Genomic DNA, 26,167 nt, shown 5'->3' with positions numbered 1-26,167 from the left:
TTGACAAACATTCTCTTTATCTTGGGTTAATACTGAAATAGTTCACAGAAAGACTGAAATCCACCTCTTTCTCAGAATCCCTGCCATCCCTTTTCCCATCCTTACCACCCCCCCCAACCCTTGCTACAGGTTCTGCTTGGTGAGTTTCTCTACCTTGGAGAAAAGGATACCTTCCCATTGTTTGAAGCTTTGAAATAGAGTAGTTCAGGGCATTAACAAATAGTGGCAATTCACGTTTTTGCTGTTTTGGAGTCATACGAACGGTCATTTATTCAATCCTGTCTTTTGAGGGTTTCTTCTAAGCCATGCATTTGGGCTGTAGAGAGGAAAAGATAAGGACTCTGCTATGAAAGTATAAATATTCTAGTGCTGCTTTTCTGACTTCAGTAATGCATGCTAGTGTTTCAAAAGGGAAAAAAATTATCTGGCATGCCCTGTGTTGACTTACATTACTGTTATAATGTTACTTAGGTATGTACAACTGTGTCCCTAGGAATACACCCTTTGTACTTCTATCTCCAATTGCCAATTTGTGATGCACTATAAAACTAGAGTCCCTGAAATCCAAATTAACTATATTAATTTAACGTGACAGATGATATTGTTTTGCTAAAACAAGAGCACCATTTGCGATCCAAAATACTGCATTGACTCACAGGGGCCAAGGCTTTTAAGTTTGGCATGCCTCTGCTGCCATGATATGACTCAGACTTCCCACCAGCAGTTTGCTCTTGGAACTGCAGTAGTCTTTGTTCTGAATTTCATTTGGCCTTCTGCTGACCCAAATGCCTCATCTGCATATTAGGTCTGCCTCTGTTGGTTTCTTGCTCATGCTAGACAACTAAAGGGTTAATAGTTTGCTCCATCTTGATTCTAAATGCCGGATGAACTGGGATGCTGGAAAAGAAAATAGAAAGCCCACACCCCTAAGAATAGGTATGTGAATCCCTGTTAGAGAAACCAGGGTTCAGTAGAGAGAGCTGGGCAAGTGCAGTTGCCATGTGATGAGTTGGTGCTGTACTGGGATCGTGGGTGAGATGTTGGCATTTGGGGCAAAACTCAAAGGATGAGAAGGAGCTAGAGAACGAACAGTGTGGGGAAGGCCAGGGGAGCCTGGTGGCATGGGTGGTTCAGGGCTGTGAGAAGGTGATGTCCTACAAAGGAGGACTTCTGGAGCTGATGGTAGGCTTCGAACACAATACTTTACACAATTCTGGTGTTTACATGTAGAGAAATAGTTCACTTGTTTTATAGAACACTCTAGGATTAAAGTCTTCATTTTTCTGTTGATGAATAGTGTCTTTTTTACAGCTGGCGCTAGAGTGTCTGTGCCGTATTCCATTTACCTATTTCAGCGCATGGCTCCGCGGTCCTGCAGGTTGATATATTCACTCACAGTCCAGTTGCAGAACATTTCTGTCCCCTGTAGTGTTCCCTCATGCCAGTGTAGTGAATTCTGCTCCCACCCCTAGCTCCAGGCAGCCACCAATCTGCTTTCTGTCTCTGTAATTTTGCCATTTCTAGAAATACCTATCAATAGGCTCATAGAGCCTGGAGTCTCTTGTAGACACAAGCCTGTTTCATTTTCTAGACGTTTTGGAGCTTCCCCCTGTTGTGGTACACGTCAGAACTTCGTTCCTCTTCATGACGAAATGACTTTCCATTGGATGGAGGTACCTCATCTTATCCATTCATCAGCAGATGGGCGGACCCTTGCCTTGTTTCTGATTTTTGGCTACTGTAAATAATGTGGTTATGGACCTTCGCTTACAAGTCTTTGCATAGACCTAGGTTTTCATTTCCCTTAGGTAGATATTTAGGAGTGGAGTTACTGGATATAAGAAGTATATCTTTAACTTCTTTTGAAGAAACTGCCAAGCTCCTTTTTCAGCTGTAGCATCTTACTGTGTATGGTCTTATCGGTGACAAGTGATTATGTATATGGGGCGGAGGGAGGAGAGGACATGAAATCAGCATGGTGGGTTAGGTCGCTGCTGTCTCCTGCTAGGTGTTCTACATTCCTTCAGCAACACCAAGTTTGCAGGATGGCGTCTGGAGAGAATATTGCTTTCATTCTGTTCAGTGTTTTTCTCTTTATGGGCTCTGGTTTTATGTGAACTTTCTGTCTGACACGGGAATCTGGGGGAAAACTACCCGTTTGATCTCCATCTGGGTTAAAACAACACCCTTCTGTCTGTCTGCCTTGCAATGGAATACTCTGGCCCAGCTTCTAGAAAGTTAGGGAGAAGCCAGCAATGTGGTGGAGGAGTGGGTATTTCAGTGTATGGTTGGGGTGTGTGTTGAAAAGGAGAGCTAGAGTATCTTTTGGTCTTTACCACTGGAGTATTTTGACCACGGCGTTATTAGTGTGACAGGTTGTCTTGGAATCAGATTAGGTACAAGACTGAATGTTTTATGTGTAAATAGCCTGGGAACAGACAGGTTGAGGTTTAATGCTGTAATAGCGTTAGATAGGAATTACAGATTACCTCATACCTTTCGGTCACAATATGAATGCCTTGCCCAGATTGGTGCATCTCTTCTCCTTAAATCTGCCTCCTTTCCCTTGATTCCATCTCTGTAATTGGCACCCCAAGCCATGATGCAAACCGGGACCTGGAAGTCAGCCCAGATGCTTCCCTCCCGCATCTCACGGGTCACTGAATTTCAAATTTTTCCTCTAGTCTGGTTCCTCTTTGCTGCCCCTGCCAGGTCTGCTGCCTCCTGATTCCTTTCCTTTTCTCTCTCCCAGCCTGTCCTTGCCACATCCTGATGCTTCTGGAGGGATCTGTTAGCAATGCCAAGCAGTTTTCATGACCCTGTTAGGATTTGCGTAAAAATGTGTGTGGTCCGTGTTGCCTTGAGGATGAAGGGTAAAAGTTCTTTGGTGTGAAAGGGCCTTCACGGTGCGGGCCCCCATCTGCCTCTGGTCCCCCAAGTACAGCCTCCAGCCTCGTGGGACTGCTCGGGGCTGCTCAGATGTCCCTCCTTCTCTGGAGCTTCTGGCCTTCGCAGACCCTGCCCTGGTTGTCGGGTAGAACTGTCCTTTCCCACCCTGGTCCGCTCTGAACCCCAAAGTTCATCCCTCCAAGACTGCATGTAGGTGCCCAGGCTACCCCAAACCTTCCTAGATACCTTACCTCCCCTTCCCCCAGCCTGCCCCACTCTTCCTGTTGCCTCCCTGCCCTTTACATGCCTCTCTATGGGACTTGGTCTGAGTACTGCAGTCATGTGCCCGCTGCTCTGTCCTCTGGGCTGGGCTCTGTACTCCTTGGTAGCAGGAGTTCTCTGCAGTTTGGGACCCTGGCTTCTAGACAGTGTGTGACACCAGAGGTGGACTTGGTGAGGTTTTGCAGGTAAGGAGCTGAGGAGTCTGGGTGAAAGGTGGGTGAAAGTAGACACTGTGGGAAGTGAGAAGCCATCTGTGAGCGCTGGGACAAGGCATGTTGGGTCACTCTGTGCCTCTCAGGGAGGTCTAGACCCAAACCCACCTGCTGACTGAAAGAGTTTCATAAGCGACACCACCTCCTTCTGTGGTTTCTGGAATCAGAAGCCCTCATGCTCAGAAACTGTAGAATTATATTTCACCAAATCCTTTATACTAGGGCCTAAGTATCCCCCCTCCCCGTTAGCCTCAGGATGCATGGATCCTGCCACGAAGGTAAATAAACATTTAAATCAGAGCGGTAATCAAATTGAAAGAAGAGTTGTGAAGTTAGATGCCAAAATGCATGAACCTATTAGGTAAGCTTTAAACCACATACCCATGATTACTGATAAGCGAGGGCTTTGCATATAAGGTACTTCTTTCCCGTTTAAATTTCTCTTCATGCATAGTTCTGCTCCATCCTGGTTAGATATTCTGGACACTGCAGTTCATTCTTTATCCTTCTTTATTTCTACAACTTGCCAAGTGTAATCACACACAGAATCATGCTTTGTAAAATAGCGCCCGCCCGAAGGAGCACGGGAGCCCACGAAGACAATGCCGTGAGGGGAGAAATGGAAGCATCCATCTCCTCACCAAGTATTTCTCCATCCGGCTTCAGTAATTCCAGTTTCCTTGGAGATTGGAGCCCACCTTTTACTTTTTCAACTATATCACAATGGTGAAAAATCTTTTTGTCCTTCTGCTAGATTAATTTTTTTACCCGACCTTCGAGAGTCCTGTTGGCTCTGCTCATTTGCAGATTATATCATTTCTCATACCTTTGCAGCATCTGTGAATGAAGCGTTAAGATCTCTATTTAAAATACCATATACTTTATATTTACCTTGGTTTAAGAGCTCAAGTAGCTTTCAGAGGATAAAGCAAATATTTTGTTCATTTTAAAGGACCTTTAATGTCTTTCCTCTCATGTGCAGAACACATTTTTCCCCCCTGCCTTCTTCCTTTTTTGATGGTAGTGGTGGGAGACTTAACAGGTCCTGCTTTCCTATAACTTTCTGTTTTGACCCCAGCTATGTTGTGTACAAGCCTAGCCTTTCTAGCAGTGCGAGGGATGGATATTACCAATATTTAGAGGAAACTTTAGTAACTTAGATCTCTTGCTACCTTGCTTCTCAGGGCAGGTGTAAGGATAAATAAGGTAAAGTGCTTTGATCTTCTCAAAAACAAACCAGTCTGAGGAGGAAATGTTATGGGGGATTATGTCACTGGCAAAAAGCACTATGGAACTGCCAAGTGTGTCTGGTGGTTAACTCTTGGATCCAGCATTCACTGCCAAAATGCCATCTTGAAGGTGACAGGTTCCCTATGTATAGCCAAAGTAAAGAAACGCACTTAAACAGAGTTTAAGAATGAAGTTGAATTTTAATGAATGCCCTTGTATGTGGATCTGGTGTAATCTTATCATGGAGCGCATTGTCCATTACTCTTCCAGGGTTTTTTTGTTGTTGTTTTGTTTTGTTTTTTTACCATTTTAAAATTCCTTCAGTAGTCACTTCAACTTTTTCAGGTTAACTTCTCTATTTGGTGCAATACTGAGGGGTAGAGTGTTTGTTAATGAATTTGGGGGAGTAAGATTTCACATAAATAAGAATATTTAAATATCCGTTTATACATTTTGAGGTATTTACTGTACTTGGAAACTATCTTGACGACCTTTTACTTCCACAATTCTCAATCTCTAAAAGGCCATCAAGCAGGTAAGGGGGAAGTCTCCTTTGTGTTTGCTGGAGAGACTTGATACGGACACTGGGTGGACACAGGAAAGAAGTGCGGTTTAACTGACAGGAGACTTTCCGCAGAGACCTGGCCTCCGCTGGTGCCGCAGCGGCGGCAGATGGCTGGCTGGCCTTCTGTCTCCAGGGCAGGCTGGCCTCTCGCCAGCAGGGAGAGGCTGGGCCAGGCGGTGCCCAAGGTTGCTTCAGACCTTACAGAATCTGTGAGATTACTTTTGGAGCAATAAGAACTTAAGAAAACGAGCGTGGCAGGAGGTACCCTTGTCATGTCGACAGCTGGAGCTGAGAAAGGGTGAAATGAATTTGAATGGGAGTTGGTGGCTCTGGTGGTGCCATGTGAGGCCTCTTGGTAACTCGGAGAGCAAGTGCAGGGGCTTCAGGGCCCAGGGCCCTTGCCTGTCAAGTCCCTCCTGTTCTACCCTGCCCTCGTCTTCCATCTACTGGAGAATTTGTGCTTCCGACCCAATGCATTGCCCGATGGTTTCCTCTCCAGTGAACTCTTGTGAGCCTTGTTTGTATCTGCCTCCTACCGACTGGGCCCAGGGGCTCCACCTTCAGCATTCCCTCAGCACTCCCCACAGTCCTGTTCTAGAACCACGCTCTGTGTAGTAAATGGCGTGCCTTCCTGCGAGAACCGCACTTGCCTCAGCATGTTTCGGGAACTTGACCAGACCTCAGCCGATGGAACACACCTGTTTAGTGAGGACTTAATCAGAGTGTTGGGATTTTCACCGTGGCTCCGTCACCTCTCAGCTCTGGGATGGTGGGTGGGTGGCTCAGCCAGTGCCTCAGTTTCTCCTCTGTTGAAGGGGGTATTTACAAGCTCCCCTCCCCTGTAAGTTTATTAACATTAAATGAGTCAATACATGTAAGGCACTTAGGATAGTGTCAAGTCAGCATTTCGTAAGTTATAGCTCTTACCTGGATCAAAGCTGAGAACCAAGTTATTAAGAAACAAATTACTAGTAGAGTTTAGTTAAAATGGAGCAAGTTTGGGGCTAAGAACAAAATGATACTTAAAGATACTCCAAAATATTACCTAAAATAACCTAGCTGAACTCTAATAGATGTTTCCTCTCTTGAAATAGCCCAGCATCGTGCCGTCCTAGGTGACTAGTGCACAGGGTCAGGAAGAAGCCAGGCTCCTTTTAGCACTCAGAATTGGTGTCGCACAGTACAAGCTGTCCTATTTCCCGTCTGCATTCCAGCCCTTAGGGAAGAGAATGGTCAGGAAAAGTGGTCTCAACTGTAAAGAGGAGCTGGAACTTGTATACATCATTTAGGGTCTTATTGTCCCAAATAGTGTCATGACCACACTGAGCTCCAAGGGTAACTCAGGGGTTCTTGCCTTGCCACTGAGTGGCTGTGAGACTCTGGGGAAGTTGCTTAACCTCTCTGTGCCTCTTCTGTGGTCTTTAAGACGGGGGTACCTTTGTCACCAGGTTGTGGCGAGGATTACATTAATATATGTAGAGCATTCAGGACTGTACCTGGCACGATGGAAGTATTGTGTATACAGCAATGATTATGGTTATTTTGCTAAAAGGAAGCAGGGAGAACGAGTATCGAGGGACAGGAAAAACCAAAGACCTGGCTTCCTTGCTGGCCTCCTTTTGGGAGGTTTTTGGGTGGCTGAGCTATGTTGTGATTCCTGTAGGTCTCAGGAACCTGGAGCTTCCGGTCCTGCACAGGTCTTGTTTAGAGGCCTAAAGAGGTCTTTGGGTCAATCATGAGAAGGGTTGGGGAGCTGTGTTTATGGTTTTGACCTCCCAGTTTTTCATTTTTAGCTCTTCCTTTACTGTAGCTTATCATTAATTGTCATGAATATACCAAGGACGTAAGTTACAGGAAGCCTTGCATTTATAACCATATATATTTTCAATATTTTAAAGTTTTTTTCTTTTTTTAAGATTTTTTTTTTTTTTTTTTTGAGCAGAGGTCGTGATGCCTGTTTATTCCCCCACACGTTTCTTGTCACCGTGGCTAGCACTCAAGTTAGGACACATCTCGCCAGACATGGGACGGACTGCGGGTGGCTGGCAGTGGCCCGTCTTCCCACTAGTTACCTACAACGCACACGTACTGGGTCTACCTCCCAGACGGCCCAGACCATGAGGGAACCTCACACGATCCAGATGCCAACATTGGTGCCTGCAGACCTGCCCTCCCCCCATCCCGCCCAAGTGGAAGCCGAGGGCACATCCACAGTGGCCCTGTGTCCTGGGCGGGCTGTCCGGCCATGGCTGGCACTCCTGCCCCGCTGGGAGCAGCTCTGGTGGCTGTCTGGCAATGTCAGGCCGAGGCGGGGGTGTGGGGCACCAGGGACCCCTGCTGGCTCCCCAGCCCTGAACAGGACAGGAGAGCCTGCCAGGGACCCAGCATGCCGGCCGGCAGGATCATCTGTGGACAGAAGGGCAGTGGGCTGGACACCCAGCTGGGGACGGGTTTGGGGTCTGTCGGTCATGAGTACTGGGACAAGAGGATCAGAGATGAGACACGTGTCCATCCAAATGCTTGATTGGAAGTCAAGTCCCAGTACCTGGTCCCTTGTACCCCAGGACGGTCCCACCCCTGCTCCCAACAGGGGTGCAAGGTCACGGAAATTGTCTTTTAGGAAAATGTGTCTGAAGAGCTCCTCAAATGAAAACCCACGGTCTGAGGGGCAGGGCGGCCACTGGTGCCCAGACCGCGGCTGGCAGTGAGCTCATCCGAGCAGGGCGCGGCTGGGGAGGCCAAGGTCGACTCAGAATTGGCTTTTCATGTCTCGTCTGAGGACAGACCACGGGGCTGCAGAAAGGGGCTCTGGGAGCCGTGGGTGTCCCCGACACAGCTCAGCACAAAATGGGCAGGCTTCCTGGAGAGCGGCTTGAGGACAACCCCAGCCTGGGGCGGTCTAGAAGACGCTTCCCTGGAGGAGTTTTCAGGGGGCTGGGAGAGGTCAGTGCTGGTCTGCGTTCACAGCTTGCTGGCTCTGTTTCGAGAAGGGTCTAGGGGCCGCGGGAGACTACAAACAGGGAGGGGACGGCGGAGGGAGTAACAAAAATCCATCTTAACATGCAGGTCCGATTTCTGTTTCTTTTTCTCTCTTGGGTGGTCCAAGGGGAGAAGACGGCAAAATGCGAGACGGCCTCCGGTCGGTGGGAAAGAACTGGTGGCACTGGGAGGGGTGGGCGGTCACTCCTGCTGGTCGTCGTTGCTGGCACTGGGGGTCCGACTCCGGATCTGACTCCGGAGCTGTTCTATCAACTCTGGGTTCTGCTGCTGCATCTGCTGGGCGAACTGCTGGCCGGCCTGGATGAGACTGGCCAGGTCGTTCTGTGATGGGCTGGTGCCGGGAGTCCCCAGCGGGTTGTGGCCGCCCGAAATCATGCCGGACATGAGCTGCTGAACCTGTGGGTTGTTCATTAGGTTGGACGCCATGCTCATGAAGCTGGGGTTGTTGAGCAGGCCAGCGATGTCAAAGCTGCCGACGCCTCCTGTGGGACTCGGCGTCTCCCTCAACTTCAGCTCGGCTATCTTGAGGTTCGACTTGTAGGTCTCGTTGTCAGGATCCAGCTCCAAGGCCTTCTTGTAGTAGGCCACAGCCTCGGTGTGCTTGTTCAAGCTGGAGAGCGCGAGGCCCATCCTGCCGTAGGCTTTGCTGTAGGATGGGTCTATGCAGATGGCTCGCTCACAGTCCTGCACAGCCCCAGTGTAGTTCCCGAGTTTGCTGTAGGCCGCGGCTCTGTTACAGAAATAGACCGCGTTGGCCGGGTTCAGCTCGATGGCTTTGCCGTAGAAGTGCACGGCGGCTTCAAAGTTCTCCACTTTCATCTGCTCGTTTCCTTCAGTTTTGAGGCGCTCTGCCTCAGCCGAGTCCTCCTCTGAAGGTGGGGTTCGCTCGGGGCTCCTCAGGTCCTGTGGCACCTCCTTGCCCGCGGCGGCTGCTTCGAATATTTCCGGAAGGGTCTGAGGGAGAGTGAGGTCATGGTCTTCCACAGTCACCCCAAAAGCAGTCTCCAGGCACTGGATTGCAACTTCCAAGCTCTCCTGGGCGTCGGATGAGAGCCCCCCGTGCCGGAGCTGGTCGTGCAGGAACCGGATGATGGCGTAGGCCAGGCGCTTCTTGTTATCCATCTTGAGACAGGAAGGGACCACGCCTCGGGTTTTCGGATCTCTCAGGCTGCCGAACGCCGACCCACCCCTTTTTTTAAGATTTTATTGGAGAGCACAAGCAGGGGGAGCAGCAGACGGAGAGGGAGAAGCAGACTCCCCGCTGAGCAGGGAGCCCGATGCAGGGCTCGATTCCCAGACCCCTCGATCATGACCTGAGCCAAAGGCAGCGGCTTAACTGATTGAGGCACCCAGGCGCCCCACATTTTTGATCATATTAACTTATAATTTTAACATTCGGTCTTCCTTATAGCAGGTGTAGTAAAATAATGGCTATAAAGTGAAGCTTCCTATACTGAAATAGATTTCTAATTGACGTCAAGTAGGAAATGGGTGTTAATGGAAAGTAGTATGCCGTGCAGTGGCTTGTAACCCCTCTTCTTTTCTCTGAGCCGTCCCCTGTGTGGGTAGTGACCGCAAGCACCTACCTTGGCAGCTCCCAGACTTGAGAGCACCGTTCCAGGAAATAGTTACGCATGTGCCCTGACAGTGGGATACCAGTCCAAGTAGACTGGGGAACTCTGGCTTGCTGTGTGTTCCACGTGGAGATTCACGGGGCATGTTAGTGGATGCAAAGCTCTGAGAAGGACGACACAGAGAAGCCTGCTTCGTATTCTTTGGTTCATTTGGCAAACTCCTTTGAAAATGAACTTTTGGACTTCTTGGCCTGAGTAGTGCTGCTTTAAGTATTCGGGAAGATCAGGGTCTGGATGTAGTGGTTTTGGGAGTATGAAAATCCTCCCGTCCCTCAAAGTTTCATAAATAACCAGGCTCTAATTCTAGGAATTCCTGCTCTTGCTTCTTATCGGGCAAGGTGTAAGTATCAAGCCTAATTCCTTGTTCATCTGCAGAGGAAGTAGCAGGAAAGTGGTCACACGTGAGTGAGGGGAAAGGTTGTTGCCTGGTAAGTGGTGCTGAGCATTCTTTTAGGAGTTCGTTAATCCAGGAGCGTTCAGATTTAAAATCTACGAAGGTCTATGTCTGCAAGCCCTTGAGACCATTTTCGTATTCTAATGATAAGTTATGTAAGGTAAAAATTTGAAGATTCTGCATAAAAGAATTAAGCACATACGTCACAATATCCGCAGTAGACATAGAGAACTTAATTTCCAGAGAAATACAAGAATGATGGGTGCAAAGAGCTTTTTGTAAGGCTAGCAGCTTCCCCAACTATGAAAAAGCCAAATTCTTCTTGTGTGCCACTGATAATCTGTGTGCCAGTGGTATTTGTGAATGTAGCCATTTAACAGTTCAAGCTTCCTTGTGGCCTTCTACTGAGTATAAATGTAAATCTTCCTATCCTCAGAGTTGACTTATTTCTTAAATTTTTAAATTTCTGTGTCTTGTTTCACATCCAAATTGATCAGTACTGTGCCATTAGAAATAAAAAGGCAGCTACCTTACTTAATATATGCTTTTTAAAGTATATAATTCTGATTTTAAAAATATATTCAACATTGGCCTGAGACACAGAAAAATAAAAATTACATAATTATAGGGGCGCCTGGGTGGCTCAGTGGCTTAAAGCTTCTGCCCTTGGCTCAGGTCATGGTCTCAGGGTCCTGGGATTGAGCCCTGCATCAGGCTCTCTGCTCAGCAGGGAGCCTGCTTCTCTCTCTCTCTCTCTCTGCCTGCCTCTCTGCCTACTTGTGATCTCTCTCTCTGTCAAATAAATAAATAAAATATTTTTTTAAAATTACATAATTCTATGTCTAGCCATAATCACTTAATATACTGGTGTATTTCAGTTTTTCCTATGAATATTAAATACTCTGACCACGTTAAAGGTACATTTTGTATTTTGGTTTTTATAATCCTTTTTCATTGCTATTAAACATTTGTAGTAAACACAGTTTTGTGTAGAATTACAGGATTGACTTAACCCATTATTTTTGAATGTTTAGGCTATTTGCAGTTTTTGCCATTATGAATAATGACATAATTAACATCTTTGTGCATAAAACTCTCATTTCAAAATAAAGTCCTGAGAATAGATCTCTCAAAATAGAATTACTAGGTATAAAAGTACCTAAGTACTTTTATAAGGGTGTTGCTACATGTTGCTAAGTTATTTTACAGAGATTATACCAGTTAATGTTCTTTCCAGAGGTGTGTGGCAGTAAGGGGTCACTTTAATAGTTTGGTAATTTTATTGGCAAATAATAATCCTTAATTTGCATTTATTTAATTACTGATGACATTGAATATTTAAAAAGTGTTCACTAGCCATTTTTTCATTTTTCTGAATTTTCTGCTCATGTTGTCTATTTTTCCATTGTATATTTATGGGGATGTCAGTTTTTTCCCCTCTAAAAATATTTACTTATTAAAGATATTAAGTTACTGTCATATTATTGCCAATATTTTTTCTAGCTTTGGATAAATAATCTTACAACTTTTGATATGCAGAAGTTTAGATTTTTACATATATAAGTGTACCAATCCTTTTCTTTGTAATTTTTTTTACTTTTTTTTTTTTTTTTTTTGGGAGATCGCAGCAAAGGGAGGTGGGGGACAGAGTCTGTGCTGAACCCACTGACCCTTAGATCATGATCTAAGTGAAACCAGGTATCCCTCACTTAACTGACTGAGCCACCCAGGCGCCCACCACTGTGTTTAGAACATTGTTTTTCATATCCCCGAATCAGCGATCGGCTTTTTTTTCTTTAGTTTTGACTATTGTTCACATTTATCTTATGCGTATTTCAGAATTTTGTGGTGGAAGTTAAGCTACAGCTCTAAACGCTTTTTTTTTTTTTTTTCCTTTTAGTTAGTTGGTTTCCTTACACAATAGAATAATGGGATTTCTTTCCCATTGACTAGTGGTCCTATTTACTACAGTCAAGGTTCTACTTCTGGAATATCTTTTCTGTTCCACTGGTTTTTGGTTTTTGTTCTCAAGTAATACCTTGTTTTAATTATTATAGGAATAACAGTTCTGTATCTTTTCCTATAGTTAATTCCCCTTATTTCTAATTCAGTGTTTTTAATTAGGCAAGGACTTTTCAAACCGTGCTTAGTAAAAATGGTCATAATAAGCTTCCTTATTCCTGGTTTTTAATACAAATACTTTTACTGTTTTACTTTAAGTAATTGTTGGAAGGAAATACCCTTCTGGGCTCTTAAAAACATGAATCTGAACGAAAGCAGCTTATCAGATGCCCTTTGAATATCTGTATAAGTCTGAATTTGGAAGTTGTTTATAAAGTGAATTTTTATAAGTGAATCACACTTTGCGAGAACTTACATCGCACATTCCAAAGTGTGTCCCTAGAGAAAATGCTTAGGCCTCAAGCAAAATACATTTTTTGGTGCCAGAATCTTTTTCCTTTCCCTCAAAGACAGTAGGACATTTTGTTTTTTTTAAATTCCCACTTAGAAAAACCTCTTCAAGAAGGAAGATGGAGTTTGAGAATGTGTTCTTGATGCTGGCATTATTCTGAGGAACTCTTAGAAACAGTGTCCAAAAACATTAAATTCTGGACCTCCTGAGGGAGAATTTAAAGTAGGATTCAGGATCTAATACCAAATGGCTAGGTGCCTGGAAGATGCCTCTTGATCTGACTTGCTTGAATCTCTGTTCCAGAACCAGTCCAGTTGAACTTGCTGGGATGATAGCCCTGCCATCCAGTTTGGTAGCCACTGGTCACATGTGACTATTGGGCACTTGAAATGTGGCTGGCAGGAAAAACGGAATTTTTAATTTAAGTTCAGTTAAAATTTAAATAGCTGCATGTTGGGGCACCTGGTTGGGGGCACAAGGTATTACTTGAGAACAAAAACCAAAAACCAGTGGAACAGAAAAGATATTCCAGTTGGTTAAGTGTCTGACTCTTGGTTTTGACTTAGGTGTTGATCTCAGGGTCTTGAGATCAAGCCCTACATGGGGCTTGGTGCTCCGTGGGGAGTCTGCTTGAGATTCCCTCCTTTTCCCTCCGCCCCTCCCCCAACCTCACCCCTGAGCACTCATTTGTTGTCTCTCTAAAATAAGAAAATAACTCTTTAAAAACGATTTTTATTTGATAGAGCACAAGCAGAAGGAGCAGAGGAGGGAGAAGCAGGTTCCCCGCTGAACAGGGAGCCCAATGCAGGGCTAGATCCCAGGACTCTGGGATCATGACCTGAGCTAAAGGCAGATGCTTAACCAACTGAGCCACCCAGGTGCCCTGAAAATAAATAAATATTTTTAAAAAAGAGCTGCATGTGGCTAGTGGCTACTATATTGGATAACACAGCTCTATACAATGAATCAGTATATATATCTTAGGTCATTCATATCTCTCAAACTGTGCCTCTCTGAATATGGCTGGAAATTTCCTAAGAGTCTTAAATGTCAAGAATTTATAAATTGGAAGATTTGGGAAGGAAATCTATAATGGTCTGATTTTTGGATTCTTGTTAAGGTACTCCCTGTATTCAGATGATATGCATAGCTGTTGACAACTCCTAGTATCCATATGAAAAATAATGTGTTTGTGGTCATTGACAAATTAACATATTCATGATGATCTGAAGGACTTTTTCCTTTTGCAGTTGCTGGGTTAATATTGCCAAAATGAAACTCACTTGTAGATCATGTGCTTCTGTAGCACTGAAGGTTGGTTGTCACAAAAACCATTTACTACAGATGCTCAGAAAGAAACCCTCTTGTGTAATTGACCTTCACCTACTACTTCTGTTACAAAATGTGGTTTTAGAGGTGCTTCCATTTCTTGAAATAAACTTGATTTTATATCTGTTCTAATATTTTCTAATCTTGTATTTCAACTATTATATGTAGGTCTTCTAGAAATAAAAGAATCTTTAGAAAAGGTACATGAAAGGATGTGAATCCATGTAGCCTCAATATGCATGATGTGATGCCACCACTGGCTTTAAGCTTTGCAGCTTGCTAAATGCAGTATTTACATTTGGTGTAGACCCTCCCCTCCCCCCTCCCTGTTCTGTCATGGGTAATTGATTAAAGTGAATATATTTTATAACCATCTTGAACTTAGTTGTTATATGCTATATCAATTATATATCTCTTAATTCATTAGGGCATTGCCCAACAAGTTTTTTAAAAGTTGGGCTTGCTTGCTCTGATACATCTATATTTCTAGGAATTTCTAAATTCCATGTGCGTATGCTAAAAGTTTAAAGTAAACATTAGTAAAGGTTACATTAGTGTGAGTCTTTTAGGAGAAATTTTGAAAAAGGAAAAGAGATTTGAAGTAATTATTTTAGTGGTTAGGAATAGTTATAACTTAATGAGACAGAAGAGATTCCAATGCTAGTTTCAATTTCTGGCTATAATTCTTTGGGCCAGTAATAAAATCTTTGCATATCAAGTTCTTGATCTGAAATGCTCAGAGCTTTAGTATACATTAGATGGTGGGCCCAGTGCTAGTTTTAGATGCTCCCTTTTCTGGCAACCTTTGAAATACTCACTTTTTAGAGGCCTTTTACTATGGTAGAAGTTGTATATAAACATTTAAAAGGATCAGTGCTTTGCCAAATAGACATAAAAGATTAGGATCTAAGATTACTAAATTTGATTTTTAGAGACTAAGACCTTACATACACATATAACTTATTTGAGGGACCACAGCTTTTAACTGACATAATTTATTAAAAAGACCTACAATTTGATATTTCGTCACCCTCTTTAAAAAGTACACATTTTTTAATGTCAGTTTTTTCTTAATTTAAAAAGAGACACATTTGGAATTCTAATCTTCTTCCTTCAGAATAGAAGTCTTTATATAAAACTGTGTGTGTTTGTGTATATATATACATAACGTGTGTGTGTGTGTGTGTGTGTGTGTGTGTGTATGATGTTTTCTGTGTCTCTGGCCTAAAGTCTTTAGGTACGGAGGAAGCTACTTACATGAATTTGCTTTTGAAATTCAAAGCTTCATTTCATTTTTGTCCCATAATGCTGAGTAACAAATCATCCCCAAACTCTGACTTTTATTTATTTTTTATTTTTATTTTTTTTTTAAGATTTTATTTATTTATTTATTTGAGAGAGAGAGAGAGAGAGCATGAGAGCAGAGAAGGTCAGAAGGAGAAGCAGACTCCCCATGGAGTTGGGAGCCTGATGCGGGACTCGATCCCAGGACTCCAGAACCATGACTTGAACTGAAGGCAGTTGCTTAACCAACTGAGCCACCCAGGTGCCCCCAAACTCTGACTTTTAAAACAACAATGATTTATTCTTATGAGTCCGTGATTGGTTGAGATGACTTTGCCTTAGGCAGTGATGCCATGGCTTTGCTTCGTGCTTGGAGGAAGAAGCACCTAGGGAGGGGTGACCCTCTCTGTAGTAACTGAGTAAATGCGAAAAAGAAAGGCAGGATGGCCCAGCAGTCAGTGTAGGTGTGGCACCAGTAAGGCTGGGTCCCTACCTCTCTGGAACTCCTCTCCCAGCACACCACAGCAGAATGCAAACCTAGAACTTTCCGCTTTCCTCCTTGAGAGGGAGGGAGAGTGCACTTCCGAGGAGTGCAGGAACTTGAGCCAAGTCCCCTCTGGAATGGGAGGGAGGACTAGGAGGGCTCCCTGGGTAAGGTCTGCCGCAGAGAGGCTGGAGGGGAGTGTGCCGGTGTACAAAGCCCAGAGGAACAGCCTAAGATCTCCTATTGTGGGGACAGTACTATGTTCCTCATATAAAAGACTTTGTAATATTTCACTTTGGGAAATGTTTTGGTTTGGGGATGCTAAAAAACCAAAAACAAACCAAAAAAACAAAACCTCAAGATAATAAGTCTAACTGCAAACCTAAATGCCCTAAAGATCGGGGGAGGCTTTTGGAAGGGGTTCACATCTGTAAAAGCCGGTAGTTTCCGGAACTGCCAGGACCTTCACCTTCCTGAGCCAGGACCACGGTTTTAGCCAGTGAGACGCCTTCTGTGTCCATCCGTACTTGGAATGCTCCAAAGAGGCATGGGAGTCTCTGAAATAGAATTTGTAATTTTGTGTCGCTCTCTCTGTAGCTGAAGAAATAGGCCCATCTTCCCTAGGTTCCAGCCCTGGGTAGGAAGGAGTGGGAGCTAGAATTCCTGTCTCCCAGTCCCTGCACCATTAACGTGGTAACTGTGTTACTGAGCCCCGCCTCAGTTTAAAGGTGCCAAGTAGAGGGGAAGGGGCTTAGGCAAATCGAAAGGAAACTTGTCGAAAAGCATCCAATCAAAACGGTGTGAGTTATAAAGGGAAGATTAAGCCCTTGAGGTTGCTTGGATCTGGTAGAGCAGATAGCTCTTAGAGTTCCATGACTCCGATCCCACATTCTGGGTCCTGATTCAGAACATAATGTTCTGGTTTGTTTTTTCCCATTGTGTTCTAATTCCTTTTCATTAGTGTTTATCAATATATATATATTTTTTTATCATTTCGTTACCTTGGCTGCCTTTACCTCGCTCTCTCAGGAGGCAAGAAGGGCTCTTGTGAGTATCCTTAGCCCCTTAGCCTCTGGCCCTGGGGCTTGACCCCCACCCCCCACCCCAGACACCTCATGGGGGGCATTCTTGAGTGAATGTATTGTTTTTATATTGATTGGACCTTTAGTAGCTACTTGAAGCAAGGACCATTTCCAACCAGAAATGGGACATGGAGAATTCTCATTTTCAGGCCGAGCCCAGGACGATTTTCTGAATGAACATCATGATGTTTTAAAAAGCTGCAGCAGGTAATCACCAGAGGGGAGAGACTGTTCAGATCCTGTCATAATTAGTTCTTTGGCCAGCAGTGCATGTCGGTTTACAAAACCCTACACCATGCAGCAGTGGCGTGAGACACAGAGGAATGGACACTGTTGGATCCCAGGCTTTGGATGGAATGCTCATTTGGGCGGGGCCAGGCCAGTTGCGTTCTGACAGTGAGCACTGAGTCGGGGCTGGTGTCCGGCACTTACGGGCTCACGTGCATGTTCTTGCACTTGCACTAGCACGTTCACTCTCCAGGTGAGCTGCTGTGTGCTGTGTCCGGGCAGGTGCCACATGGCAGGAGTTCATCAGCCTCTGTGCCCTGTCTGTACATCTCGTTTGTCATGTCCCTGAACTGTTCGTCTGCTGCATACAGCTTGCTTTGGTTACAGGAGTTGTTCGTGATTTGTCTGTACAAGGGACAGAAATGCTGCTTTGGAGGGACGACAGGATGTTCAGACTGTGGCGGGAAGCTGGGCTGCCTCTGGAACCCGGTCTGGGATGCTGTATTCCACGTCCTCTTTCCCATGTCCATGTGGATACAGCTCCAAGTTCAGGCTGCTGAGGATCAAATGTGTTGCCTCCCAAGTGGGACGGGGAGCCCCTGGCACACCTCTCTTGCTGTTTCCTGTAGAAAATTCTTTTTGTTAAGTGCTTGTTTAGGTGGCAGGCATCTCCTTGAGACAGTATCTTGGTGTTATATGCCAAGAAATGCCTTAACTTCAGAAATTGTCAGCATCTACTGGAAAGCATGACATTTGGAGTCAGACAGAAGCAGGTGTGCATTAGGGTTCTGTCTGCCCTTTCCTAGCTGTGCGTGTTTGTGTGTGTATTTCAACCATTCGAGCCCGTTGCCTGTCCACGGAGAGTAGTAATGCCTCCCTCCCGGCTTTCCTTGTCCGTGGTAAATGCACAGAGAATGATGGTGAAAACATATATGAACTCCGCAGTTGAAACCAGGAAAAACCCTTGATTTGTGAGGTTTCTTACACAGATTTTTTGTTGTCATTCACAGCATCCAAATACCTTTATTATTAAGACCCACTATTTGCCCTGCATATAGGAAGAGTTAAATTTTCATTTTACACTTACTAAATAAGTGGTTTTTTGGTTGTCGTTTGTTTTTTGTTTTGTTTTATCTTAATGGGAAACTTGAAAAGTGACCTCTGGGTTTGAACCCAAATACCCCTGTTCGACTAAAACAGGTGGCACCAACACTTGGAAATATTATTTCTAAAACTTACTGGCTGAAGAGCTTGCCAGGGTGGGGAACATTCTTGGGTTCTTCCTTGGAATGATGACTTTTTGCCTTTGTTGGGAAAATCACCTCTCTGGGCTCTTCTCCACTGTATAAATGATGGTCCTTCTCTCTGGTCATGTAGCTGCCCTGGGCGGGTCTCCATGCCTGGGTGCCTCCTATGCTTGGGTGCGGTGTTGGGTGCTGAGGTTGGACCACACAGTCCCGGGGGGAAGCTAGGCTGGATGGGGAGGCAGGAGGTGGGAGGGGAAGAGCCTGTGATCACGGTCAGGAAGAGGTGACCATGCTTGATAGATCACTTTTCCTGTGTGATCACCTACCCCCAACTTAGTGGCGTGACACAGAGACCATTCTTCTTTACTGCTCCATTGTGTGGGTCAGGGATTCGGGCCATGATCAGCGGGGCTGTTTTTCTGCCCTGCGTGGTATCACCGTCACTTGGTAATAGCTGGGAGATAGGCTAGTCAGGAAGGTTCAAGCTGCTTCATTCATATGGCTGGTGCCTTAACTGGGTGCTTAGAAAGCTGAGCTCAGCTGAGCCTGCCGACTGGAGTACCTAGATATAGGCCCCCCAGCATGGTGGTGGTCCCAGGTCTCTCCCATGGCTCTTAAAGGCACAAAAGACCCAGGCAGAAACTGCGAGGCTCTTTCAGACTTGGCTCAGAATGTCTCCCCACATCACTTCCCTCCCCATCCTGTTGGTAAGCAAGGCCCTAAGGCCAGCCCAGCTGTAGGAGTTAGACTCCACCCCCCCACCCGCCCAACCCCCACGTGGGAGAAGTCCTTGGCACATGTGGTCCTCTCTGATCTGCCACACTGATCTGAGAGCCAATGGGAAACTTTCAGGGTGGGCTGGAGGTTGGACAGGTGATGGCAGGATCCATGGCCAAATGTACTTTTTGGTTTGGAGCAAAGATCAGGTGATAGTGATAGTCCAGGAGTATCAGAAGCAGGACTGTGGGAGAGGGGCGCTCTGCGGCGATTCTCGGCCATGAGGGGAACATGGAATGGGAGGGGAGGCTCAGAGGGAGACCCAGGGTCAGGGGCTGGCTTGTGTTTCCTTGTTCACTCTGGAGATGGATGGGGTCCCCAGAAGCCTGTATGCCATTACCCCTCTGCCCCTCCACCCTGTGCAGCCGAACAGGTCCCCAGGTGCTACTGATACTTGTCTTACGGCGCTCAGCCGTGGCTGCAGGTGCGTCTCCCTGTGTGGCTGACAGATACACGCCTGCGGCCGTGCACCGGACTCCACACGTGAAGCTCTCGAGACTTTGGCGCGCATGTTTGATAAAGCTTCCCCGGAGGTTCTGAGGCTTACCTCGCACTGAAGACAACACTTTGGAACTTTTCAGCTGATCTTCCCAGTCCTTTCCTCGCCGCTTTTAGTCTAGGCTGTTAACTACTGGGACCAGTAACCACCGGCGTGGTGGTTCAAGACCACAGAATGGATTCTCACGGTTCTGGAGGCCTCCAGCCTGGAACCACAGTACTGCCAAGGTCACGCTGTCGCGGGGCGGCTCTGGGGGGCGGGGTCCTTCCTTGTCTCTTCCCGCTTCTGGAGGCTCCCGGCATTCCTTGGTTCACGATTGTCCGTTTGTAGTTTCTGCATCTCTGTGCACACGGTCCTGTGTGACTCTTACACAGATGCTTGTTTCTGGATTTAGGGCCCTCCAGTAACCTAGGATGATTTCATCTCCTCAGCTTTAACTATATCTGCAAAGACCCTTTTCCCAAAGGATCCGGGACATGGACCCATCTATTTGGGGGCCACCATTCAACCCACTACACTTGCCTGTGGTTCGGCCGGCTGTCCTGTCTGACCAACTTGACTCCAGTCTGCCAGTCATCCGGCACTCTGCTGCCTCAGCCATTACCTTATGTCCGGTCGTGTTAGTCCTTTGCTTACATCTTACCGCTCCCCATTCTTCCAAAGCGCCACACCCTCATGGAGCGCCAGGCTCTCATTGTCACCTTGCCCACTACAGCTCTTCCATGGGCCTTGATGCTCTCACAGTACTGAATTACCCTCACTCCTTGCCTTTGTACGTACTGTTGCCCTGCATTCCCATTTAGTCCGGTTCCTGTTTCGAGACCATTCACACACTGCCTCTTCCACGAAGTTCTCCCTGATGCCTCTTCCCACGTGCTTTGTGCACTAGTCCCATCTTGTTGCAGGTCTTATCACACTTGTTCTTATACCTTTCTCTGCTCTTAGGTGGAGAGATCTGAAGACCGGGAAGCCGATATTCATCACTGTAGCTCTAGGACTTGGCATTTTTAATACTGAACAACCATGTAGCTTCACCTAATTAGAAACTTGTCTCATCATAACACTGGTTTTTCCACCATCACCTTGATTATTTCTGGTACGATTGTTCCCCGATCATCATTTAGCTGTATTGAGTGAGTAGGTAATCTGTCTGTAGACTGGCATAGTGTTGGCTTAACGTGCAGCATCTGCTTCTATGCTCAGGTCTTTTTAAACGCTTCTGTAGAAGTTAAGGTGATCCTAGTTTTTGTGCCCCTCACCCCCTTTATAGTAGATAGGACTTGGGGGTTGTAGGTAGCAGAAGCCAACTTGAGCTAGCCGAAACGAAAGATGTGTCATGAACAAGGGTCGGCGTACAACAGGGCCAACACAAGCCCTGAGGATCCTCTTTGTCTCTGGTCACTGCTGTCTGTTCGTCTGCTTCATTCCTCACTTTGGTGCCGCTGTGTCATGTGACCGGTTGGGACATCCCCGCGGTTGGTGCACTTACATCGTACAGCTCTGGCTGTCCACAGACCCTGGCTGGCTTTCTCTCTGTCCCAATTTTGAGTTTTCCATAATGAGCATGTCCTTGGCCAGTGTGTGCCAGATGTCCACCCCCAGCCATTCAGCTACAGTGAGGTGGGGAGTGTGCTGACTGGGCCAGTTCTCTCAGCCATGGTGCCTCACACACCTGAGGCCATTAAGAGATGGGTTCCTGAGAGGGTGTGCAGACGTGAGGGATCCCTAAAAGCATCTGACACCCTCTTGCCGTGTTAGATCTCAGCCAGTAGCGTGTAGTTGGAAGATGGGTCCGGGAGCTGGGGAGACATGAGAGGCACAGGAAATGCTTCCAGATCTTGTCGCGTTTGCCTCTGGGTCTCAGTGGGGAACACCATTCCTCTAAACTGTTGGGAGTCCTAGCTTTAATTCATTTATATATATTTCTCTTAATACAGAATGTTCATCTTGATTTAAGTGATCTGGAAATATAATAAAACAAAGTGGGCTTACGATGGTGGTTTACTCCCAGATAGTTTCATTATAGTAGCAATCACAAATCTGTGTAAGAAAACCATGCATGTTTTGATCTTGCCTCACAAAGACGAGACTCGCAATAAATCATCTCTGTATTCTAGAGATACTTTTCTGTAGCTGATGTTCCTTTGTGATGGAAATGGAAACAGATTAAAAACACAGCAGGAATCAGTTCAAGTGATAATTTAAATCCATGATCAAACTGTAGCTACTGAATTATAAAACAAATTCTTTGTTTCCACTTTTATTGAGGGCCCCCTCTGCCCTCCTGGCCACCGTGTCCTGGGCATGGCTCAACAGGAGGCAAAGGGGCATGGCTCAACAGGAGGCAAAGGCAAGACTTCCAAGTTGAACTTCTCTAGAGAAGGGGGTGGAGAACAGTCCTGTCAGCTGGGCGACAGGAGACACTGGTCAGAACATACACATACAGGGGCCCATTAAAGCCAGAGTGAGAAATACAATCGGAAAAAGAAATATGAAGTGTAGTCCTGCATTTCTTTTATTTTTATTTATTTTTTTAAAGATTTTATTTATTTGACAGAGATCACAAGTAGGCAGAGAGGCAGTCAGAGAGAGATTGGGGGAAGCAGGCTCCTTTCTGAGCAGAGAGCCCAACTCAGTCCCAGGACCCTGAGATCATGACCTGAGCCTAGGCAGAGGCTCAACCCACTGAGCCACCCAGACGCCCCCTGCATTTCTTTTAAATACAGATATTAGCTTAAGGTATTAATGTGGGGAATCTGCATAAGGACGTTGTTTTTCAGATGACTTTTTAAGTTGTTGGACAGTTTGGACCACGATTCCTCCTCCTTACCACCCCCTCGCCCCCCCGGGCCCCTTTATGGGCAACCTTCTTGTGAAGTCCTGTTTTATGTTTAATTTTCACAAGGTGTTTTTGCTCACCTGACAGTTTAAAAGTTCAACTAGAAATGAGAGTGAATGTGGAGAATTTAGAACTTTTAAGACTGCAAGTAACTAAATTTGGTTTTCTTACACATAAAGATCCTAAAGACATTAACATGATTTGGGAGTGAGAGATGAGGTTTAATTAGCATGCTATTTTCTAACTAGTTCATTTAAAAATATTTCTTGAGTGCTTCTCTGGGGTCCATTAGAACAACACTTGCTAAATTGAGCCGGCTCTAATACAGCCTCTGCAGAATTCTCATTTGCTTATTTATACTGTCTCTTTCCAAAAAGATTTGAAGAGTCTCACTTTATAGGATAGGAAACCTATAATTACTTTGTACATCACTCTTAAATTAAGTTTCTAGAAGTGATTTGAATTTCATTACAGCTGAAGTCTCCTTTGCAGCCCATTCCTTCTGTGGGGTGTTTAGTGGGCGATGTTTTTCTTTTTCTTTTTTTTTTTTTTTTGTGACCATCCCTGTCTTTTCTCTTATTCCATCTTTTTGTCTTAAAACTTTAAAAAAACCTACAAATAAATGAACTTTGGTTTTTGTTTATAGGTACAATGGTGCTTTACCTAATGGAGACCGAGGCCGGAGGAAAAGCAGATTTGCTCTCTATAAGCGGCCAAAGGCGAATGGAGTCAAACCCAGCACGGTCCACGTGATATCCACGCCGCAGGCGTCCAAGGTAGGTGGCTCCTGCAGTATTGGGAAGGCCTTGGTGGGTGGTGACTCAAGGTCACTTCTTGTCTTGGCTGGTTTTTTTGTTTTGTTTTGTTTTGTCCCAGTTGCTTTTCTTTTTTCTTTTGGTGGACAGTTTCTCAGTCATTGAGGCCAGATAGTTTTTTGTTGGGATGGGCTGTCCTGTGCTTTGTATGTGAGCCACATCCCTGGCTTTGACCCACTATATCCCCACCCCCAATTGCCACTGCTGTTGAGACAACCAAACAGGTCTCCAAACATGGCCATATGGCCCCTGAGTGGTGGTCGGCAAATGCCACCCGACCCCACCCCCTGCCACGATGGACCGCTCACTGCTTGGGATATAGTGGAACCAACATATGTCAATTTAGAATAGTTGTGGTTGAAGGGTAAATGATGTTCTGTATCCTAAAGAGTTTTTGCAGTAAGTCTTAGTAAAACCTCATTAAGATTTGTTCTTTTCCTTCTATTTATTGAGTAGTAGTTTTCACATAATCTGCATCTACATGGAATTGAATTTGGGTGATTACTAGAAAGACTGGAAGCAAACAGCTAAGTTGTGTAAGAAATGTACTATATCTCCTCTCATAGGTTTGAAACATATAAAATGTTAATTTTTAAGACTACTTTATTTTCTAATATGGAAATAGGGAGAAACCTGAGTTTCCATTCTGGTTGATATGTTCCATCTACTTAGATAGGAACATTTTCTAATTAAGTAAATTATTTAACTTGTAACATAGTTTCCTTTTCTATAAAAATTATATCCCCCTGAAATATTTCATGTGGTGCATTGGCTATACATGTTTATCATAATGGGTTTGAACCATCTGGAATAAATAAGACTTAATTCCCATTTTTACTGAAAATCCATAGTTCAAAGGGAAATGAATAGCTTCAAGGAAGCATGTGTGGTATTTATGCTCTGTCCTAGAAACTGATCACCTTGGTTAATGTTTTTATTTAAAAAAAAAAAAAGCTGCTGGTGTTATTTCTGAAGCTGTGCCATGGAAAAAATTTCCTAGAATGTACCAGTTAAGATTGTCTTATATTAATGAGGGAATGGTTAGATCCAAAAATATCAAACACCAAGGAAACAGGAAAGATTAATATTTAGCATCCAAGGTTTTGGCTAGAGAAAGGGAAATAAAGTAAGTTCTAGGAAGGGAAGGACGCTGGATAGGGAAAACAAAGGAAATGAGCTTTACAAAGATTCTGAGAAAAGGGGAAGTGAAGTAACAGTCTTGGGAGATTAAGGAAGTAGGAGAAATATTTTATAGTCGAAAAATATTTGGAGGATACGAAGACAAAGGTGTTTGAGCATGTGATCAGTGCCAGAATGCTCTGATACTGTAGACCCGGTCTTCATATTTGTCCGTGGATTGGCATTCGTCTTCCCTTCCCCTCGCTCTGTACTTTTATTTTCCTTAAGCTTGGATTTGATATTGATACAGTGGCTTCAGATATTTAAGAACATTTTTATAGAAATCTTCTTGAGTCCTCAGGCTTCGCATTGTGATAAAATATGAAATACAGCTGGAATTTGAAATAGATCTTCTGGTAGCCACTTTCAAGATCAGTGGCTTTTCCCTTGTTTTTTTACCCACCTCCATCGGCTCCAATTTTAGCTTTTTATAAAACTTTAACCTTTTATACCTAGATTTTACCTAACATTTAAATAACTCTAAACCTTTTGGTCTCAATCTGTGTTTATGGTCTCCATTACTAGGAGTAGGGAAATTGCTCTTTGGTCTTGTAACCTGGGAAAAATCTATATTCTCGGGGCCTCGGTTTCCTCCTCTACAAAATGAATGAGTTGGCTGTAGACAGGAGCTATGCTGAATCCAGCAAGACACTTTGGTTATAAGCAACACATGATTCTGGCTTGGGGGAAGAAAAAAAAAAGGGGGAAAATGGAGAAATTATTAAAGGCTAGAGGGCAGGAACAGCTCAGAGAGAACCAGACTATCAACGGGGGTTAATGTGGACATTCTTGAAAGGTGTTGGAAAGTGACTTGGCTCCAACTACCTTTCTGTCCCCTTTGAGATTTTCAGTTGTGAGGAAAGGGACGCTGCTAGGCCTGGCGGGGGTCATTTGGCTAGGACTGAGGGAGAGGAGTAGACCAGACACGCTTACTGTGAGTGGATCAGCTCGCCCTTACTGCCTCGCCCTTCTGCATCTTACTCCTCCTGGTGCCATGTGCGTGGAGGGCCTCACGCGCAGGATTCCATCCCACCTGGGCCCAGCCCCTTGGTCCTCACTCCTTCTGTTCCCACCCCTGATCAGCTGTGCCCTGCCCCTCCGGCTGCCACCTGCTCTGTTGACCCCTACACAAAGTCTCTTAGACATTTAACCTTTCCTTCAAATGTTCCTCCTCTTGCCTCACCTGAACTGAATGCTGATTTTCTTTTTCCCCCCACCAATAGTCTTTTTTCCTCTTCCCCTTCTCCCCACCATCTTTCCAGTTTATGGAACTAGAAATGATTTCATTGTGTTTCCCTTTCAGTCTGTTCTTTATCCCTACATTATTGACATAAGCTGCCTCTTCCCCTGCATCTCTTGGCCTTACCCACCTGCAGTCCATCTTGTGCATATTTTGGTGATTGTGTACTTGGGCCCCTCTGTTTCCCCTAACCTGTGTTAAACCATACATTGGCATCCTTGGGTGATAGTTTGACTCTCCCTTCACTTTTCCCACTTATATAGTGTACCTTAGAGTCCACTGTCACTTGAAAGTGACCATACTCTCCAGTAGATTCTACTTGTGTACGCACAGCTTTCTTGTCTAAAGACCTTCAGCCTGTCCTCAGCTCAGTTGTTAGCCCACTTGGGTTTTGCAGTAACGTGTTGACTTCACCCTGGACTCCCTTTCTCTGGTACCTGTGGGCACCCTTCTTTGTGAGTCTCTGCCTCTGGACCCATCCCAGGGCCTGCTGGCCTGTTTTTACTTCTTTCTTGCTCACACCATTTCCTGTCAGAATGCCAGGG

General features: G+C 45.2%; 2 protein-coding genes across 3 annotated transcripts in view; one reads left to right on the top strand and one right to left on the bottom strand.

The window, feature by feature from the left end:
• PELI2 (pellino E3 ubiquitin protein ligase family member 2) overlaps positions 1-26,167 on the top strand; it is a 184,253-nt gene that overhangs the window by 28,976 nt on the left and 129,110 nt on the right. For both annotated transcript variants that reach the window (XM_032875320.1, XM_032875318.1), the window contains exon 2: positions 23,035-23,164. In XM_032875320.1, the coding sequence (XP_032731211.1) occupies positions 23,035-23,164 (130 nt within the window). The remainder of the gene's footprint in view (positions 1-23,034; positions 23,165-26,167) is intronic.
• On the bottom strand, positions 8,076-9,352 carry LOC116878116 (small glutamine-rich tetratricopeptide repeat-containing protein alpha-like). Its single transcript, XM_032875321.1, has one exon. The coding sequence runs from the start codon at positions 9,298-9,300 to the stop codon at positions 8,359-8,361; it is 942 nt and encodes a 313-aa protein (XP_032731212.1). The 5' UTR covers positions 9,301-9,352; the 3' UTR covers positions 8,076-8,358.

Source organism: Lontra canadensis, unplaced genomic scaffold (assembly GCF_010015895.1).
Source record: "Lontra canadensis isolate GAN:19392208 unplaced genomic scaffold, GSC_riverotter_1.0 scaffold55, whole genome shotgun sequence".
Taxonomy (NCBI): Eukaryota; Metazoa; Chordata; class Mammalia; order Carnivora; family Mustelidae; genus Lontra; species Lontra canadensis.
This window is presented reverse-complemented; position numbering and strand designations above follow the sequence as displayed.

Coding starts and splice junctions, on each gene's coding strand:
- LOC116878116 (XM_032875321.1), bottom strand. CDS start 9,300: ATGGATAACAAGAAGCGCCTGGCCTACGCCATCATCCGGTTCCTGCAC.